The sequence below is a fragment of the Centruroides sculpturatus genome, unplaced genomic scaffold (genome assembly GCF_000671375.1).
Source record: "Centruroides sculpturatus isolate CEXI.00-Female unplaced genomic scaffold, Cexi_2.0 scaffold391, whole genome shotgun sequence".
NCBI lineage: Eukaryota > Metazoa > Arthropoda > Arachnida > Scorpiones > Buthidae > Centruroides > Centruroides sculpturatus.
In genome coordinates, this window is record NW_019384657.1 from 597233 (window position 1) to 618744 (window position 21512).

Below are 21512 nucleotides of genomic sequence, written 5' to 3' on the forward strand. Positions count from 1 at the left end.
TTGGATACTTTCAGCCATAACTTCTTCCACATTTCGTTCGTGCATTTATCAGTTAATTCTTGCCAAGACGAGTCGATATTGCCTATGGCATCCGTGATATATGAATCCAAAATTGCACCAAACAAACACAGATTTAAAGAAAGTACACCTTTTTGCCACCTTTTGCTGATTGGTTCGTGTTCGTAAATAATCGTATTATGTACAAATCAATGAAATGCCGCGATAATTTAAATCGGCGTAAAATTTGAGGTTTTTTAGGGTTCGAACAGACCGCGTTATATCGAATCAGCGCTAAGCGGGGTCTTACTGTACGATTTTTGCCATATATTAGTAATTAATTTTCTATAAAAATCATTACAAATTATTTTACAAATACATAAAGTTAATTCAAAAAAATAATTAAAATAGTATTAAAATATTTAACTAGTAAATAATTATTAATAATTTTTCAAATTAATAAATTCGAATTCTGACAGCAGGTGGCGAGATAGTGGTGTGGTCGTGGTCTGTTGGTGGACTAACGACTTTATAAAAGGTTATTTAAAGATTTTTTTCTAAAAAACAGTTAATTTAAAATCGGTAACTATTATTAATTTTTCATTAATTACAATGGTTATTGTTAATGCATTTAAGTGATGACGGGGGAAATTAATTCTGTTATCATTAAAAAATAGTTTAAAAATAGAGATGCATATGCAACACTGAAAACAGAAATAGCTTCAACTTGTAACAATTCAGATTTATATTAATATTTTGAACCTGCGCGATTCATTATTTGTATAAAATAATAATAAGACGGTGTAGGATTAGTTTTAACGTGAATTTTTTTATAGTTTCCTTTACTTCTAAATAAATTCGTAGAATATGATCTTACTTCTTAAAGCAAAAGTAAATATCTTGCTCTTGCTTTAAGGTCATATCTGCTTTAAAGCTGCAATATCTTATTTGCAGCTTGAAGCGTGAATTGCGGCCACCGTTCCCTGAACGCTGGGAGTTCGGTCGTGGGTTTGTGCCTGGCTGGGACGATGGACTTTTCCTGGTTTTCTCCACCTGTATAACGTCTGAATAGGGACTGGTTACTCTTAAAAAGACCTCCCAGAAAGCACTCCTATAGGCAGATCGCCCAAGTGTTGTGTTGCTGTAATTTAGCAAAACAAAGAAGCGTGATTTGATGGGTTCCTAATGAGATACCATTTTCCTTAACTTGCTTTCTATAGTGCTAAATGATTTGTAAAATGATGAAAATTAAAAAATCAAAACTGTATTTTAAAACAGTGTTTAAAGTTAGTGATTATTTGTTTATAAGACAAACTAAAAATGCTTATATGACTTGAAATATATTGTCAATTAGTTATTTCCTGTCGTAGAGTTGATGCATAGTACATCATACAAACATAAATTAAAATGTTTACTAAATGTAAATATAGTACAGAGGTGCCTTGTACATTGAATGACTATAAATTTTAATGCTAAATTTGAGAAAAGTTGGCTTTGGACTTTGAATGATGTTTCAAAGTTCATACTGTATGCACAGTGAAAAAATGCATTTGAAGCAAAATTCACTCTGCAAAATGCATCCAAGTTGTCTCTTGTTCTCTCTCTTGTGTTGCACTTATATGTTTTTGAGGCTTTTTTTTGCTTTATTTTTTGTGTTTGGTTATATATATATATATTGTCTATTATTTGTCAATTTTTAACAGTTTGTTCTTTCAATTTTTCTTTGTCTATGGCTTTCGGGTACCCTTTGTATTGTTTAGTTCAAAATTTCTAAAACAGAATTTTTTAAACCACATTTGACATGTTCAAAGTTTAGGACATCTTCCCTATACATGTTACAAATATCTTTTCCTATTTTTATGTTATATTCTTTCCAAAACTCATAAATCATAATAAGTCTGATTACTTTTTATCCAAAGACATTTCAACTTTGTTTTATTCAAATAAAATGTGAAATAAAAACTTTAAGATTTTAAACAAAGAATACAAATTCACATTAGTAATAATGTGTTAAATTTTGCAACTGTTATACTTAAATTACACATCTCTGTTAAGTAACAATGGCTGTTAAAAAACACAAACACTTTCTGTTTAACTCAATATGATATTTACTTATTAACTATGGCATCCAAGAAGAGGGTAGAAGCAACAAAGTCTAAGAGGAAAGTTGTAGTGTTGATGATTGAGATGAAAAAGAAACTTATTACAAAGCATGAAGTAGTATGCTTGTAGTGGATCTTGTGCCCATATTTAAGATATTGAAGTTGATGATGTGAGACCAATAAATGCAATTTACATTTTATCATCAGTATTTATGTATTTTATTTATTGTTTTCATGTTTTAATTTATTATAAGGGCAATTAATTTTGTTACTTTTACCTTAAATTATGTGTATTTGCTGTTTTAAGTTTATCAAAATGGGTATTGTTTAGAGTCTGGAAACAAATTAATTTGTAATTTGCGTGAAAAAATCTTCTTTCCACAAACGTTTTCGAGCTTTCCAAATAGCTCTTCTTCAGGTAGAGAAAAAATTCTGACAAAACACTTCGAAAAATGGAACGTAGATATTTAAATAAAAAACCGAATCTAAAAATAGAACGCAGATGTTTAAACAAAAAATATCCATCTGTAAAGCTAACCACCGGACCACATGTATAAATCGGAAGGATGAGATTAATCTTTCTATAGTGTGGCAGGCCCTCATAAACAACGATCTATAAATAGCAACGCATGACCATCTTAATGATCGTTCGTTAAGCGAGTTTCATATTTTTTGTTTAAGCATCTGCATTCTATTTTTAGATTCGATTTTTTATTTAAATATCTACGTTCCATTTTTCGAAGTGTTTCGTCGGAATTTTTTCTCTACCTGAAGAAGAGCTATTTGGAAAGCTTGAAAACGTTTGTGGAGAGAAGATTTTTTCACGCAAATTACACCGGTAACAGGTTCTGTATTTAGTATTTCATCCCCGGTGTCAGAGTGAAGTTTAATTTACTCAAATTAATTTGCGTTACATTATTTCTAATGGAAAAAATTGACTTGGAGTTCAAATAGGCTGCTGGAACGAATTACAGTAGAGCGTCGTTTATCCAAATCAATTGGGGACTCGGGTTGTTCGGATAACTTATTTTTCAGATAACCAATTATGTACGAAAAAATATATTAATTTATCCCGTGTTGAAATTTTTCTCCGTTGCGTGTCGCTTCGCGTTGAATTTTTGTTGATGTTAATCCTAACAAAGACTATTGTATCTTTAAAAATTATTTTTTTATTTTGTACAAACAAAATAAATATATTGAAAAATATAAAAACAATAAAAAATTATACTTCAGAAGTTAATTTAGTATCAAAAACGTAAAATATTTGAGTAGCCAAAGACATAGCCAAAGATTACAGCGCCACAGCACTGGCGAAAATTTAAATTTGTCGACTGGAATTCCTTCGGATAACCAACCTTCGGAAAAACGACGCTCTACTGTAAATTCAAAGTACAAGGCACTATACTGATAATTGGATTCCTTCCAGCAAACAGTTGAGAGAAGCCTTAAAAAAATGGAAAATTTCTGGAAATGTCTGACCAAACCTGAAAGGTTGTAATGAAGACTGGAGCAAAAAGATTGAGTGCATTGCCTAGTAAACTGGTTTAAATTTAACTAGATAAGCAAATGGATTGTTATTGATTTGCTTATTCAGCTGCATTAGCCTTGGTGTACATTATTATACAAACCATTATAAATGAGTAAAACAAACACTAACCAAAATGAAATATTGTTTGTATTATACTGTATAACACAAACTAGGTTAGGATGTTGATTGATTGAACAGACTTAAATTCAGCAAAAGTTGAGAATATCTCAATACCTAGTAACCTGATCAAATACTCATTGAAAAGTGACAAATTGGCAATTTATATCCACTTTGTGGTAGTTATATGTGTGAAAACCTGGACTTGCTTCAGAAAAATCAGAAAAGATATGATTATAACTTTTCCCACAGACTTTCTTCCTTGTTTGAGGTGACACATTGAATGTGTCACCTCAAACAAGAATCAAAAAAGATTGCTATTGGACATTGATGTTGCAACATTGCTAAAGAAGGGCAAGGGGAAAACAGGAAGGAACCCCAAATAAAACGCAAGGTCCAATCATCATTATTTTCCCACCTTTGAACTGGTGTTCCTGTCCAGTCTTTTTTTGGATACTGCTCAAGCTGTTGTCAATCCTCTGCCCTTCTCAACACATCCAAAGATGTCCACCCTTTCGATTCATTGAAGCACCTTTTGAACTACCTTGTAGACCAGCAGTACATCGATCTGCCAATTTCTACTAAGGTATTTACTAATGTGTGACTGATTTGTAACCAAGGAACCAACTTCTACTAAGGTATTTACAGATGTGCGACTGATTTGTAACCAAGGAACCAACTTCTACTAAGGTATTTACTAATGTGCAACTGATTTGTAAACTATCTCTCTCTCAGTCAGGGACTATAATTGATATAAAAATTAGTGCCTTGCTAAGTGTCTTACGGATGTCGACAAAATGATTAGAGTAGGTAAGATTCCCTCCAGTTTGACTTTGATCGATGATATCAAAAAATTCAGCATTGACAAAAATACCCTTCCAACTTACAGTTACCACCTCTCCCACCAGCTTGTCCCTGATGTTTACTTCTAAGATCCAGGTGATCATCCCATGTTTAGGATTTACACTGATGGTTCCAAGATGGGTGACGATGTGGATGCTGCTTTCCTAGTTTACTCCGACTTGGGCCACAAGCTTCACAATCTAAGTACACACTGCTCAGTAGCACTAGTGGAAACTTTAGCTATTTATATGAGCTTAATTCACATTAGGCATAGGAAGGACAAAAGACTACTTACACTATCGCATTTATTCTGACAGTAGGGTAGCTTTACACAAGATTGCGAAGTCTGATAGCCGCTTATACACCATCTCATACACCACATTCTCAGACACTTAGACAACATTAGAATAGATTTCCAATGGGTCTCGGGTCATGCGGGGGTTCTCGGCAACGAGACTGCTGACCATCTTGTCAAACAAGCTGCAAAATCTTCAGTCACTAGTACTTTCAGTTACATTCCTATCTCGTACATCAACAATCACGTCAAGAAGCAAATCTTCATTTTCTGGAGAGACAGCTGGGACCATGACACCACTGGTAGGCTCACCTACACTTTCATCCCCAAGGTTGACACTACTGCGATTTTTCGCCACTTTTATCCTAGTTACACCCTCACTCAGTTACTTACAGGACATGGCAACTTTAAACAATACTTGCATAGATTTAACCTTGGGGACAATCCAGTGCTGTATTTAGAACGTAAGGGGCCCTGGGCCAGGACCAAGATGGGGCCCCCTTAATGAAACAGAAACAATGGTATATTACAGACCTAGGGATGCATTATTTGTTTTTTTCCATGGAGTATATACAATTTTTCATCTCCCTCGGCCAGGAAGTGGCATTTTCTTTCCGCACAGCAGGAAGAAATTACTGTTTTTGGCAGATGTGTGGTGAATAAGAAGTATCAAAAGTTTTGTAAGTTTGTTCAGTTTTAAGATCATTTTCAACTATGTATAGGAGAAATAAAGTATTTGATATTTTTAATAATTTGTTTAATTTAATTAACCTGTTTTTTATTTGTAACTTTATTACTTTTGGATTGGGGGTCCTGCCATAAAGATGGCAATGGCACTGGGACAATCCACAATGCAGTTGTGGTATTCAGTAGGACCAAACACCACTTCACTTAGTTTTTCACTGCAATAGGTACAGTCACATTAGGGATAGTTTAAAGAGAGCTGCTATTCTTGAAGGATACAATTGGCTTTGCAAATCAACTCATTCACACACGTTCAATGTTCTGTCATCTGCTTGCATTCATATCCCTTAGTGGGGCTCTTGAGAGCACTCACTCTAGGGGCACAGATGGAAATTAGCTTTCTCTTGCTTTGTTTCAACTGTCAGTATATAGCTGCCTTTTAACTTTGTATTTTAATTCTTATTTTTTGTCTTCTTTTTCAGTCTAAATTCGGTTAGTCCTAATTGTAAGTTAGATTAGGGACTCTTAGCTTGGTTTCTGGTTAGGTTATAATAGATTCAGTTAAATTAGATTAGGGTTTGTTAGCATTAGTTGCCTGGTTAGATTCGTCCTAGGTTATGGTAGGTTAGTTTAGTTAGTGAATAAGTTAACGTTTAAAAAAATAAAAAAATTAATTAATTAATAAACAAAATTTGGGGGTCTTGCTCATTTGTCTCTGTTGGTCTGTTCATCTCATCTAGTTTGTCATTGTGTTCATTTTCTTTTCATGCTGTCTGTCTAGCTGTTAAGTAGTATTAAGATTTGTTATCATGTTCAGTTTCATTAGTATTAAGTAGATATAAGTCTTCTTAATAACACGCACTTGACACTAACTTCTACACTTAGCTATTCGTGGCAGCACTGAATTATTGGTGTTCTCTGCACTCAGGTTTTCTTTTAGACGTTTTGGGGACTACAGCCTTGCATCCTAAAAACTGCACGCCAACATCAAATGTAGAGGGTACTGTAGCCATACATATGCCATTCAGAGGAATCCTATTTTTCTTTACTGTCTATCTCCTCTCCTTCCTTCCTTCTCCTCCCCCTTCCCTTACCTTCTTTTCTGCTGGCTAAACACTTTGTGTACAGCTGATGTCTTTCTTGTATGTATAAACACAGTTATATTTATGTATTGCAAGGTAATGAGGTCCCAGATTATTTTTATTATTATTTGTTAGACATTGATGCATTAGAAATTAAACAGTAGCATATATAGGTAACCCTGCAACAAATAGATATTTTATTTCCATTCATCTTGAAATCATAAGTTATGCTTTTCTTTGACATTTATTTTACACAAAACTGAAATTGTTTAGGGCAAAAAATGCAATTTTTAAAATAAAAAAGATATCCTTGACCATTGAAATAAAAAACATCTCTCTCGTTCCTTGATTTGCTATCTGCACATGCTCTTAACTGTGCTGTAATAACAAGAAAGCTTTATAGATTATAGTGCTATCAACTCATACAACCAATAAAATTTTTTTATATGTATATGAATATCATTGCAAAAATTATGGAATTAGTATTCTTATGGATATTACAAATGTTTTTGCATTTTAACAGGCTGTAGATTGTAATCAATTGCTCAATTGCTGAATCATTTTTGATCAGTCCATCAGATTGTGCCAACACCAGCACAGTTAAGCTGGAATAACTTTTCCAGCTTTACTGCAATTCTGTTTTTCTATATGAAAGATTTTAATTTATCTTAAATTGCTTATATCATTTAATTTTTGCAATGATATTCATGTACTCCACATTCAGTTTATTTTATATGTTTGCACCATGTTGATTTTTATCTTTGATGTCAAATTTTATAATATTTAAACTTTGATTTCAGTTAACTGAAGTTAAAACTACTTTTAACGATGCTACGAATATCTTCAAAATGCATAAAACAATCTATAGGAACTGTATGGAATCAATCTGGCAAGTTATCTGTCATCTGCTATAACATAATTTATTTAGAAGTTTAATGAACATTTTGATTTAATTTTCTTTTTTAGTTCGTGCAAGCGCATCGACTTCGGTACAAGATAGCAAAAAGATTGAAGTGTTTGTTGATGACAAACCAGTGCTAGTTGAACCAGGAACTACTGTTTTACAGGTTGAAATATTGTAAATAATGAAATAAAGGAAAATTGATTATAATTTTTTAAATTTTATTTTTAAATAAATAAATATAAATATAGGCAGCTGCAATGGTAGGAGTTGAAATACCAAGATTTTGTTATCATGAGAGACTTTCTGTTGCTGGTAATTGTCGGATGTGTCTGGTGGAAGTTGAAAAATCTGCAAAAGTATGTGTAAATTGATAATGTTATTATTTCAGAATTGTTTTTTTTTATAAGGAATATAATGATATTTCTTTAAATCATTATTTTTAAGCATTATATTAGAAGTTTATTAAATAATACTTAAAATTATTAATACTTAAAACTACTAACAATCATTTTAGTAATTAGTAAAATATTCTTAGTAAATTTGAAACCGTGTCTTTTCTTTTTCTTTATTTCTTTAGCACAATGAAGTGCGATCAATCAGACACTAGGCAGTTTATCATTATTTATTAAATTTCAGTGAATACGCATTTCAGAATTGTAATGTCCCTCCTCAGTCAACTGTTTTTGAAAATGTACATTCAATTACTACATATAAATAAATCTCTAAAACTACTCATATAATTTTAAGAGAGAACATACCTTCTAATTTGCACTTCATAGTAGTAGACTTTTGTAATGTTTAAACATAATTTCTTAAGATGGGTGCATGCATGGTTGTTCATTTTTTCTTTTCTTTTCATTCTATTGTTGTTACTGTAAATTATATTAAGTTATAAATAGTATTAAATTTGTGAATTAACATTTTCAATAACGTACCTTTTTTGTTTTTTTAAGATAAATAAAAGTTTGTGTAATTAAAACTTTTCTTAAAACATCAACAACACTTTTTAGTGCATTCTTTCCAAAGGCTCTTGTAAAAAGAAAGTTTCCAATCATGCATGCACTTTTACAGTACTTTGTCATCTTCATCACTTAATCTCACACTGGTTTTTATTTTTATTTAGAAGACTAAACAATAACTATATTCTACAGGATTTTCATTGTTAAAATTTATAAATTATTAAAAAATAATATTTTTTAGTAGCTTTTTCTTTGTTTCTACAGATCATTTGTACTAACATGTGGCTAATGTAAATGTTTTTGCAATAATCTTTTTACACTACTATTTGTTATAACAATTTTCAAAATTTAACAAATAATTTTTACAATTTTATAACACTTATAGCTAACTTATTTGTTTTTATGCTGCGGTTTTTCTTTGTTTAATAACACATAGCTAATTTAAATACATCTAAGGTTAATCAATCTTTTTTATATTTTTATAATTTCTATGATTTCTAACATAAGTTTTTAAATCTAATAAATAATTTTTCAACTTTACAATAGTTTTAGCAATTCTCATTTATTTTTATACTAAGATTTTTGTTTATACTGTTTTTATTATGCAGAATTTCTAAGCTTTCCTTAAATTTAATATTATTTGCATTTTTTTCTTTTTGTAAAATTTTTATATTGTCTTTGTCTATGTTGCAATTATTTAGTGTGCAGTGTTCATAGAATGCTGAATTATTTCTACTATATTTTAGATCTGCTTTATGTTCCTTAAGTCTAATTTTCATTTTAGTTTTGTTTCTCCTATATAATATTTTGCAGTGTTACATGTGCATGGAATTGAATAAACTATCATGTTTCCCCGAAAATAAGACAGTGTCTTATATTAATTTTTGCTCTGAAAGATGTGCTAGGTCTTATTTTCAGGGGATGTCTTATTTTTTCCATGAAGAAGAATTCACATTTATTATTGAACAAAAAAATTCCCAAGTCGAACTTAGACGAGAGTGATGTATATTTGGTTGTGTCAAACTGAACTTAAATAAAACTGAAGTCACAAACTGAAGTGAACTTACGAAGTTTCCGTACTGGAGTGGACTTCCCACTCTCGCTTCAACTTAATATTTTTATAGCGTCGACATCGGGCTCGATGACCAATTAGTGCTTACTGAACCGTAACACTATGCAAATGTGATGTGGCGTGATTCCTGGCCGACCAATTAGCCATCACCAGCCGTAACGTTATGTAAATCTGTGATACCCAAGCCATAGTTTTATATAAATCATGCCGTGTGGCGTGATTGTCTGCTGACCAATCAGTGGCTGTACTTTCAAAAAGCCAACAGCCACTTTCAAGCATCTGTTGATGATCGTTACGAGTAAAAAAACTTTGCTAGGTCTTACTTTCAAGGGGAGGCCTTATATTTAGCAATTCAGCAAAACCTATGTTAGGTCTTATTTTCAGAGGATGTCTTATTTTCAGGGAAATACGATATGTTATTAATTTCTTCTACTTTTTGTTTTTCTTTTTGTGCAGATTGCTTCTTTTTAATTCTAGAATATAATTTTTTGTATGTTGAAGCTAATTTAACATTAATTTTTTTCCATTTCATTATGAATATCCTCATATAATCCTTTTATGTATGGAAAGGCCATGTATTTTATCTTTGATGTTTTGTTCTTTTTTGGATGTTTTCTTTCTTTATATGTATTTTTTATTCCCATCATTTGAGTAACCTGTTTGGATAGCCATCTAGCATAAATTTCTTTTTAATTCTATTATACTTCTCTGCACATCAATACATTTACTGATCCTGTTTTTTTATTTTATTGTCTTCCATTCTAAATGTGTTATCTTTAATGTATAAAGGTATATTAGAGTTATACTTACTAGTTATTAGTAGGAATATTAATTGATGATGATGTTAAATTTCCATTATTTTATTACTTTTCCAAGATCTGTTCTTGATCAATAATTAATTTTGAATTCATGATTTTAAATATCATAGAGCCTATATGTATGCTATATAGTTTTAAATTCAGTTGCAATATATACATATTATATATTCAAAACATTTATTTATTTATTAAATAGCCAGTTGCAGCTTGTGCAATGCCTGTTATGAAAGGTTGGAGAATAAAGACTAATTCTGAGATGACAAAAAAAGCAAGGTAAAAATTTATTAATAAGTCATTAAAATTAAATATGTTATATTTAAGAAATTCTAAATTATGCTTTTTAAATGCATAAAATAAATTTGATGTATTTTTTTACCAGTTAATCTGTAAATAGTTATAATGTTTAAGTTTTACTTACACAAGCTGGTATCAGAAACTTCCCAGACTAGGACTAAAACAAAGTTAGACTTACTTTGTTTAAATTTGTTTGCCATTCCTTTCAAAACAGTTCCCTTCAGAACATACATGATAATCCCAGTACCTCTTTTATTCCTCAAAAGGACTACAGGATGCCTTTTTCCAAAAGCCAACAAATATCACCTGCAATTTTATTTGGATTTCATCTATTTGAAATTCAAATGGTATTACAAATTTCAGAATTTAAAATTGGAATTTCAAATTTTAGATTGGTGCCCTTCAGTTTGAATTCCATTTTTGAGAACAAAGAGAAATCATAGGGGGCTAGGTCAGATAACTAAAGAGTGTGTGGGACAACTGTCATGCTGTTAGCTGTCAAAAACTACACTGTCGTGAGGAATGTGTGAATTGGCATGTTGTCATGATACAACAGGAAATTGTGGCTGTGCCACATTTCTGATAATTTTTGTTGCACATCTGAGGCACCTGAAAACATTGGGTAATAGTGAGAATTTACCATGCTGCTAGGAAGATCAAATTCTAAGTGAATGATTCTCTTGAAATCAAAAATCACAATGACCATGCTTTTTGTGTTACTCTGGATTTCTCAAGCCTTTTTTAGTCTTGGTGATTGTTGACTTTTCCACTGCAATGACTGTTGTTTGTCTCTGAATCATAACTGTAAACTTGACACCTGTGATGATCCTAGAAATGAAAGTTGGATCATCATTAGCCATCTCACAAAGCTCAAGGTGCTGCTGTTTTTCATTGAGTTTCATTGAGCCTATGGTCAAACTCTACAGCAACTCAAAGCACGTGTGAACCACCGGGAAGGTTGGAGGTCTCCCTTTCCGTCAACAGGTCGTTAAACCTGCTCACTGTCAAGATGGCTTAAATGTTTCTTCTTCCCTATCCTGCGATAATGGGATTTAATTGTTCGGATCGAGTGGAGGAGGGAGGAGTGCCGTCAGTAAGGTGACAGGCGATATACGAGTAAAAGATGACACCAATTTAACAAGAAAACAACGATTTATTAGCTATCTACATAGACGGTACAATAACTATTATCAAGGGGAAATGCTGAGTCCCTAAAACGCGAGGGCCGAGAGAGAGTTCACAAAAGTTTGTTCCATACCTTTTTATGTTGATAGTTCTTTTGAGGAAATTAATAGTATATGTAGAACACAATATTCGTAGGATACAAGATTTGTAGGACACAGTATCTAAGTGACTGTAGATGAACGACTCCCCCGAGAGGGGGAAGCAAGTGGCTTTTATAGTTTCGTCGTGGGAGAATGGTCATGTGACCAATTGTTGTGAGGTAAAAAGTACGCAGATGGGTCAAAGTTGTCCCCGGGACCATGCAAACTATCAACTTTGGAGTTGGAATGTGGGATTATTTTCGAAATGGCCAGATGTTTACTTTGAACAGAAGGGGAGATTGGAAATTTTTCCTTTTTTTTGTTAGATTTTAGTTTAGGTTTTAAAGTCAAATTTAATTGGGGGTTTAGGAAAATGCAGGATATTAATTGGAAAATTCTGTAAAAATTCCAGATTTCACACATGTTACAGTTTTCCATGAGGATCTGAAAGATTTTATTACCAATTCTAACCGTGTCAGCAAGCTAATGATTGTTCAACATCAGTCCCAATGGATGAGTTTGCAAATTTTTCAATAATTTCTGTGTTTTGCTAGTGGCAAAGGCTCATCATCTTGAATCAACATTCAATTGATGTTGAATTGCACATGTCATTCAAACATTTGCATTTGACCTTAGAATATTACTGTAAAACTTTGCAAATACATTTTTAGGAGTTTAGTAGCATATTAACTAAACTTCATATAAAATTTGATGCAGGTTTATTGATCACATTTGTTATCTATCATGCAGATCACAGAGTGGTTATATCTCAAGATTGCAAAACTATTCTCAAAAGTTGACCATGTGTTTACAGAATGATAACACCTGGCAGACAGACTCACTAAACTTGGGAGCAGGACCTTCATTTGCTTTTTTGCTGAACAGTACAGTTGTGAAGTGTAGTCTGAGAACTTCCTGATTACACTTTATACAGAATGATCACATAAAAGTTTATTTGTAAAAAGTACAGTCAGTTGTGCTTGTTACTGCTCAGTTACACTTTATGAGAAATGTTTGCATCTAACATTTATCTACTGCATACTTGAGAGATTACTTTTGAAACTTTGAATAAATAAATAAATCATTGACTTATCTGCACTGATACCAGCATTTACTGGTGTTGAAGATATTTGTTTATGCATTAATTGTTAAAAAAAATTGCTAACTGAAGAGGATTTTAAATCCAAAATGCATTTTAGCAAAATTTTCTTATGATAGATAGTGAAAAATAAAAACTGTAAAATTGCATATTTGGTTACTGGCTGGTATGGTAAGCCTTCTTTACAGATATTTATTTATTTTTATTAATTTAGAACTTGGAATAAAAGGGCTAGAAGCTTTACATAATTTAATATTTACTATTTAGAATGTATAGCATATAAATATAATCATTTTATTTATTTTTATAATTTAGAGAGGGTGTTATGGAATTTTTGCTAGTAAATCATCCATTGGATTGTCCAATTTGTGATCAGGGTGGCGAATGTGATTTACAGGTATGAAATAATTTAATAGAATAATGTATTTTATAATGTATAATAAATTAAATATTAGTAAATGTTTTAGGATCAGTCGATGGCATTTGGAAGTGATCGGAGTCGATTCGAAGATATTGCATTTTCGGGAAAAAGGTGTGTAATAACTTATTTCTTTAATATAATACTTTAATATATTTGCATTTTTTAACACATACATTGTAAAATAAATGAAGAATAAAGAATATATATCATTCTAATTTAATTCAAAATACAGTAGAGCGTTGATTATCCGAATCAATTGGGGACTGGGGTTGTTCGGATAACTGATATTTCGGATAACCAATTATGCACGAAAAATAGTTTAATGTATCCGATGTTGACATTTTTCTCCATTGCTTGTCACTTCGCATTGAATTTTCGTCGATGTTAAGCCTAATGAAGACTATTGTATCGTTAAAAATTATTTTTTTATTTTGTACAAACAAAATAAATATATTGAAAAATATAAAAAAAATGAAAAATTATACTTCAGAAGTTAATTTAGTATCGAAAACGTAAAATATTTGAGTAGCCCAAGATATAGCCAAAGATTGCAGCGCCACAGCACTAGCGAAAATTTAAATTTGCCGACTGGAATTCTTTCGGATAATTGACGTTTAGGATGATTGACTTTTGGATAATCGACACTCTACTGTATTCAGATTCTTCATTTAAGCATTTCTAGATATAAACAGTTGGATATATACAATGACATTAAATATATTTACAAGTTTGAACACCATTTATTGCTGCAGTTCTTTTACTTCATTAATGACACAAAAATTTAACTAAATTTGCCTTAGTGAAAATAATAAAGCCAGTTTTCTTTCTCAGGAAGGTGAACCTTATTAGTTGATGTTTCTAATGAATAAATTTGTGTATTTGTAAACTTTTAAACTTACTAATTTATTTATAAGAATCCAGGTTCCAATCTTCTTTTTATTTGAGGAATGAAGATTGGAATCTTTTTGCTTCTGTGATTTGTTTACTTAAGGTGCTAGGAACAGCATTATTAAAAAGTTTAAGAATAAGTCTAGTTTTGAGTACATGTTTTTATAAAAGCTTTATAGAATTTGCTATATTTTTGATTTATAGACGATGTAATGTGTAATGGTTAGATGGTGTAATGATTCTCAAAATATGATCTGTGGACCACTGGTGGTCCAAGAGCATGCATCAGGTGATCCACAAACTGGCGTAGTCATTTTTCTAAGATGCAAGCCTTTGCTTTTAGCCAGAGAAGACATTTCACACTTCCCATATTTCTTATGTTAGTTTACTGTATAAACAAAATATTTTGGCACAATCTATTGTTATCTAAGGTGGGATATTTATGGGATGAGAAGTGGACAGTGGCATAGGGAATCCACAGTAAGAACATATCGAGGCAATGGCATGCCACCAAAACTTAAAACAAATATGCCACTAACTCAAAAGCATTGAGAACAACTACAATATACATTTATATTGAGTTAAACAAAAAATTTATAAAATTAACTGCTAATTCAAGAAATTGAATGAGGTTTGTAGGCTTTACCTGAACTTATTAACTATAATTTTTATTTCAATTGATTGTTAAAAAATATTTTTCAGTTTTAATTTATCTGCATGAAGTAAGCCAAAAACTTATAATGTTTATGATGATTTATGTATTTGCAGAATATATTCATTCAATTTTAAGATATTTCTTTGGGCTAATTAGTTTTAATTTGTGAGATTTTGTTTATTCATATCCTCTGTGAATGCAGTCTGTTGGTAAATTACAGTTGCACTATATTCAATTGTATGACAACTAACACTTCCATTTTAATAACTTACAAATCTTTAGTTTATTAAGTGCTTTGAAGAGTATTTTTCTCTTGTTCTGAAAAATTAACCAAAAAAGCTGAAATTATCAATTAACCTTCAGAATTAAATGTAATGCTAGTACCTACTTACATTATTTTTATTTTTTAAACAATTTTTACAATATAAAATTACATCCTTTTTTTACACACACATTTCTGATTTCTTTATAATTTCTGATTTTGTATTAATTATAAAAATTATTAACTTTTTAATTTATAGAGCAGTTGAAGATAAAAATATTGGACCTTTGGTGAAGACAATTATGACTAGATGTATTCATTGTACACGATGTATACGATTTGCCAGTGAGGTTGCTGGCGTGGATGATTTGGGTACTACAGGTCGTGGTAATGATATGCAAGTAGGAACATATGTAGAGAAGATGCTGTTATCAGAATTATCAGGAAATGTCATCGATCTGTGTCCTGTGGGAGCATTAACTTCAAAGCCATATGCTTTTACCGCTCGTCCTTGGGAAACAAGGTATTGATTTATAAATTACAAATTGTTTTAAGAAGATCTTATCATGTGATAATGAATTATATTTATACAGAAAAACAGAAAGTATTGATGTCCTAGATGCAGTTGGTAGCAATATTGTAGTAAGCACTAGAACAGGAGAAGTATTGCGTATTCTTCCCCGTTTGAATGAAGTAAGCATTGAATGATAGTTATTTGAGATAAGTTTTATTAGATAATTCATTAAAAAAATTGTTGTTATTTCAATGTAGGAGATAAATGAAGAATGGATATCAGATAAGACTAGATTTGCATGTGATGGATTAAAACGACAACGTCTAACAACTCCGATGTGTAAAAAAAATAATTCTCTTGAACCCTGTACATGGGAAGATGCCCTTGTCATTGTATCAGAAAAAGTTAGAATGATTTTATTAATTTTTTAAAATTCTTTTATTCCACATATTTACAATTGATTTATATTTATAGCTTCGGTCAGTTTCTGGAAATTATATTTCAGCTGTAATTGGAGGATTAGTTGATGCTGAGGTAGGTATCTCAAATATCATACAATTATATAAAAAATATGTTTTCATATTATGTTATTAAAATTTTTAGGCCTTAATAGCACTTAAAGATTTATTGAATAAATTAGGAAGTGAAGGATTATGTACAGAAGAAGTATTTCCTACGAATGGTTCAGGGTATGTTTAATAATTTTTTCTCTCTCTCTCTCTCTCTCTCCTCAACCAATCGTTAATGGGCAACATGGATGTGTGCAGTCTTATAGCTTCTCTTTTCGCTTAGCTAGCTGTTTTATCTGTTGGTAAGGCCCTTTCTGTAATAACTCATCAAGATATTTTATTCTGGATTTTCTATATCCCCTTCTTTTGCCCTCTATTTTTCCTTCCAATAAAACATTCATCCATTCCGAGTGTCAAATTAGGTGGCTAATCATGTTATTTCTCCTTTCCTCTATTATTCTCAAAATCTCTCTCTTCTCTGTTGCCTCTTCCAAAACATCCTCATTCCTCTTTCTCTCTGTCCACAACATTTGCATCATTCTTTGCCAGCACCACATCTCAAAAGCCTCCTGTTTTCTTTTCTCTGTTGTTTGGAGTGTCCATGTTTCCAAAGTGTACAATGCTATGCTCCAGATAACTCTTAATGAATTGCTTCGTAACATTGATTGATATATTTTTCAATGTTATTTTTGTCATGTTATTGATGATATTATTCAATGTATTTTTCAATTTTTCGATGTTTAATAATTACATAAATAATAAAATGCTAAATCATTATATAATAGACTCACAAAAACCTTTGTGACCAGTAAAATATTTAATTGAAAAAACAACAAACGTTTTTGACCGTAATTTTTGGTTTTCTTCAGGTTAAAAGTTCCGAAATTCGAAAAGCCGTTGTACTTAAAGATTTAAAAGTTTTAGAACGTTTTGGAACATATCCAACTTTGCGTATGCATATCAAGCATTGCATAAACAAAAATATATTTAAAAAATATTATTTTACACCCACATGAAATGGTGGAAAACACCTTAAATAGAGTTGTGGGGGTCTTCCCCGTCATAAACAAAGTTCCAAGCTGTAGAAATATTAATCGCATCCTTATAGTTGATGCAGTTAGTGCATAACCCTACTTTATATATTTCCAGAGTTTCTAGCGTTTGTATGTGTTCCCTTCTGTGTGATAGTTTAATGATTTGCGCGTTATGCAAGTCGGCACTTATGCCCAGGGTCGAAGCATAAGTAGAAAGGGCAGTGGTGCATCTGTTATGATCAATGTCATATTTGTGTTCACAAATATGCTTATCTAGAGACTGTATCGTGGAGCCGATATATACACTTTGAAATCTATGGTCCCTTAAAGGGACAGAATATACCCCTGCCTGGAGCAAATCTTTTGTCTATATCTTCTTTGCAGTTGTGCAGAATGTCATAAATAGTACAGGTAGCCCTCGGTTTACGCCTCAGTTCCGTTCCTACAAAAGCCGGCGCAAATCGAATCAGCATAAAACGAACCCATATTTACAATGAGGTATAGGGTTAGGTTCTACATAAGTGAAAAATAAGCAAATAATTTTGTTTATTAATACAATATAATACAAAATACATCAAANTATTGAGCAACACGGGCCACCGCCTATGCCTCGCGGTCCGAAGGGCTTCGCTTTTCGAAGGTTTATGCATTACAGTAATACTCCGACTTACGCGAACCCAGAGTTACGCGATTTTTAACTGAGAAAATTGTAAGATTTCATAGTTTAACGTATATGCATTTTTGTTTGTAACAAATACGTGAATGTCAAAAAAAAAAAAACAAAGAGACAGCAATATTTAAAAATAGCACATACAAAATGAATTTATTAAAAAAATTTTAGTTTCGGATCTCTTACATTTTTCGGAAAAAAGTATCCATCTTTAATTGTTTACATTTTTGTTTTCTTTCATCGAGAATTTCAGAATATGGTCGAACGGATGCGATGATGCTTCTTTTTACATTTGCACTTTGCTCCCAATCATTGTGTAACTCACAAAGTTCATCCGTCAAACTTTCCATAGTTGAAAGGATACGTTAACCCGACGTAGAGCTATGGATGAGCGGAGACACTGATTGGGCGATCACCGGTCGCCGTAGCGCATGTATAAGGTCAGTTTGAGCGGGAAAATTGAAGGTGGCTAAGGAGAGATAGATATCGTCTGGCTAATAAAAAGTATTGTCTGGCCAACGAGAAGTAGATTTGTCTCACTAACGATAGTTTGTGATCGCCGGAAGTCCTATTGCGTTGTTAGGTGTTTTCCTAAACTAACTGATACGGGATACATTCATTGGCGCTATGGATTTGGATGCTATTTATTGGACTGTTAAATTTGATAACTTGACTCATGGGTACCTAAACGTTTAGTGTTTTAATATTAATTTAATGCAAATGTATACTTACCCAACAATATTAAACAGAAAAACTAAATATATTCAATAAAAATCTTTGTTTTAACGAATGTACAATGTCGCGGCTTGGTAAATATGTCAACACTGAAATGAAAATCAATCTGGCATAGGGAAAACCGGGGAATTACACTGCAAAATGGCAAATTGCATAGCGGCGTTATTGTGAATTGGCATAAATTGAGCCGGCGTAAACCGAGGGCTACCTGTACTATGCCTCTTATATGAAATTCTCTTGTTTGTACATGCAGCAATTTCTTTGTAAATCGGATCAAGGTGGTGGTTATATTTGTAAGGTCGCCGACATTAGTGGCAATATGTGAATTGCGTGTCAGGAAAACCTAGGGTCAAACCGTATGTGGGTGGGAGACAAAGATGACAAGTGTCTTACATGAAAACTGTTTATTTTGACATAAGGTTAACTTACATAATGACAATAACAATGCAATCTAGATCGGCTTTGGTGGGAGCTCCTTGATGTCGACGAACGGGCACTGACTGGTGTCCCAGGCTTGACAGGAGAGTGTCCGGTTATGTTGCGGATGTTGGTCACTGGTGGAGAACCTGGTCCGAGTGGAGAACTGCGGAGAATCGGCTGGGAATTCCTCTTCAAAGAGAAGCGGCTGAGAATCTCTCCCTTGTCCTTGAGATTCAGGGGTTTTATAAGATTTTCCCCGCATCTCACCCTTTTGATTGGTCCCGTTCATCCTCTCCCTTACCCCGATTGGTCACTCTTTTGTTTCTAGGCGAAACTTGAGACCCATGCAGGTCGGGAAAAGGTCGGAGAGGTGATGACGGGGCTTTTAATGTTTGCGCTCATAATTTTCTCCGTTATGGCCCTTCTCCCGGATATCTTTGAACTTAAAGACCCCTTCTCGATTGCTTCGACCTGACACTTGTTCACGAGCATCTCGACAAAGCTCTTTTTCTCTGTCGACATTTCCCCTGTTGTTTATCATTGCGTCGCGTTTGTTTTACAATTTGAAAAAGTGTTCGTCCCATCTGGATTCTGTCATTAACACACCCTCTTGATCCGATTCTATCTTCGAAACTCTCTGACGTTAAAGTATCGTAATTAGTTGTAATTTCAACGTGCTTTTACGACTCTCACATATTCAACCACAGCCAAAGACAGAATTATTGGAGTTGTTCGTGTGTGAGCTTGCGATGAATAGGCAAACGCAAGGTTCTGAATTAATTTTTGCCCATATCCGTGTTGTGTGGCTATGTTCTGGATGTGTTGTAATTCTGCCAATGTAGCCACACGACACAGATATGGACGCAGATTAATTCAGAACCTTGTGTTTGCCTATTCATCGCAAGTATATAATAATGATGATAGCTCAAGCACGAACAATTCCAGTAATTCTCAGTCTTTGGCTGTGGTTGAATACCTTGATCCGATTTACAGAGAAATTGCTGCATGTACAAACAAGAGAATTGCATATAAGAGGCATAGTACTATTTATGACATTCTGCGCAACTGCAAAGAAGACATAGACAAAAGATTTGCTCCAGGGTATATTCTGTCTCATTAAGGGACCATAGATTTTAAAGGAACCTTGTATATATTGGCTCCACGATACGGTCTCTAGATAAGCGTATACGTGAACACAAATATGACATTGATCATAACAGATGCACCACTGCCCTTTCTACTTATGCTTTGACCCTGGGCATAAGTGCTGACTTGAATAATGCGCAAATCATTAAACTATCACACAGAAGGGAACACATACAAACGCTAGAAACTCTGGAAATATTTAAAGCGGGGTTACGCAATAACTGCATCAACTATAAGGATGCGATTAATATTTTTACAGGTTGGAACTTTGTTCATAAAGGGAAGACACCCACAACTCTATTTAAGGTGTTTTCCACTGTTTCATGTGGGTGTAAAATAATAATTTTTAAATATATTTTTGTTTTGCAATGCTTGATATATATACACAAAGTTGGATATGTTCCAAAACATTCTAAAACTTTTAAATCTTTAAGCACAACGGCTTTTCGAATTTCGGAACTTTTAACCTGAAGAGGGCTGAAAACGTTTGTTGTTTTTTCAATTAAATATTTTACTGGTCACTTAAAGGTTTTTGTGAGTCTATTATATATATTGGATCAGTACGTGGTAATGAGCAACCTTTACACAATGCCAAATCATTACATAAATTTTGATTATTTTATTATTCAATTTTCTGTCTATACAGAAAATTGAAAAGATAGTTAATTGGATAGTTATTACAGTCAAACTCAATCATAATGAACACAGATATAATTAGTTCACAGTTAAAATGAGCAAAACACCATAACAATTCTAATTTACTCATATTTCCACACGTTTTTCTCATGGTTATAATGAGGGTACTTCACAGATATACCAAACAAATTTTTGGTATCTGTGCAAACACACAAACATTCTTAATTTTTCAAGTAATAAGAAATGCTATATTGAATTCTTGGAATAGATAAAACTGAAAGGATTATCTATTCCAAGTTATTTTTATGACAACTACAAAGGAAAGTTATTTTTATGACAACTACAATTAGTTTTACGACCTGTGTGGATTACAAGCCTATTTATCACTTAACTTTCTTTTTGGAGATAGTCCCTCTTTCTTGTCCTGCTTTCTGCACTACTCTGCCAATTTAACTAATCATCACTATAATTGTAAAATTACAGTATAGTTAGTTAGAAATTAACCCGTCTATGGAGAAAAGAAAATGTCTTTTGGTTTTATGAAAAAGTATAAATTATTTGCA

The 21512-nt window shown here is 32.4% G+C and overlaps 1 protein-coding gene and 1 long non-coding RNA gene across 2 annotated transcripts in view; one reads left to right on the top strand and one right to left on the bottom strand.

The window, feature by feature from the left end:
- The first annotated feature begins 3399 nt into the window (after positions 1–3399).
- LOC111626473 (NADH-ubiquinone oxidoreductase 75 kDa subunit, mitochondrial-like) overlaps positions 3400–21512 on the top strand; it is a 42880-nt gene continuing 24767 nt past the window's right edge. Inside the window, exons 1-12 of the mRNA XM_023369850.1 lie at positions 3400–5562; positions 7449–7537; positions 7615–7715; positions 7801–7908; positions 10598–10674; positions 13375–13456; positions 13527–13591; positions 15545–15808; positions 15879–15978; positions 16057–16203; positions 16274–16333; positions 16403–16488. Of these exons, the coding sequence (XP_023225618.1) occupies positions 7477–7537; positions 7615–7715; positions 7801–7908; positions 10598–10674; positions 13375–13456; positions 13527–13591; positions 15545–15808; positions 15879–15978; positions 16057–16203; positions 16274–16333; positions 16403–16488 (1151 nt within the window). The 5' untranslated portion in view covers positions 3400–5562; positions 7449–7476. The remainder of the gene's footprint in view (positions 5563–7448; positions 7538–7614; positions 7716–7800; positions 7909–10597; positions 10675–13374; positions 13457–13526; positions 13592–15544; positions 15809–15878; positions 15979–16056; positions 16204–16273; positions 16334–16402; positions 16489–21512) is intronic.
- On the bottom strand, positions 8084–8775 carry LOC111626474. Its single transcript, XR_002756887.1, has 3 exons — positions 8488–8775; positions 8311–8424; positions 8084–8229 (listed from the first exon to the last, which is right to left on the bottom strand). It is a non-coding gene; the product is annotated as an uncharacterized LOC111626474 (long non-coding RNA).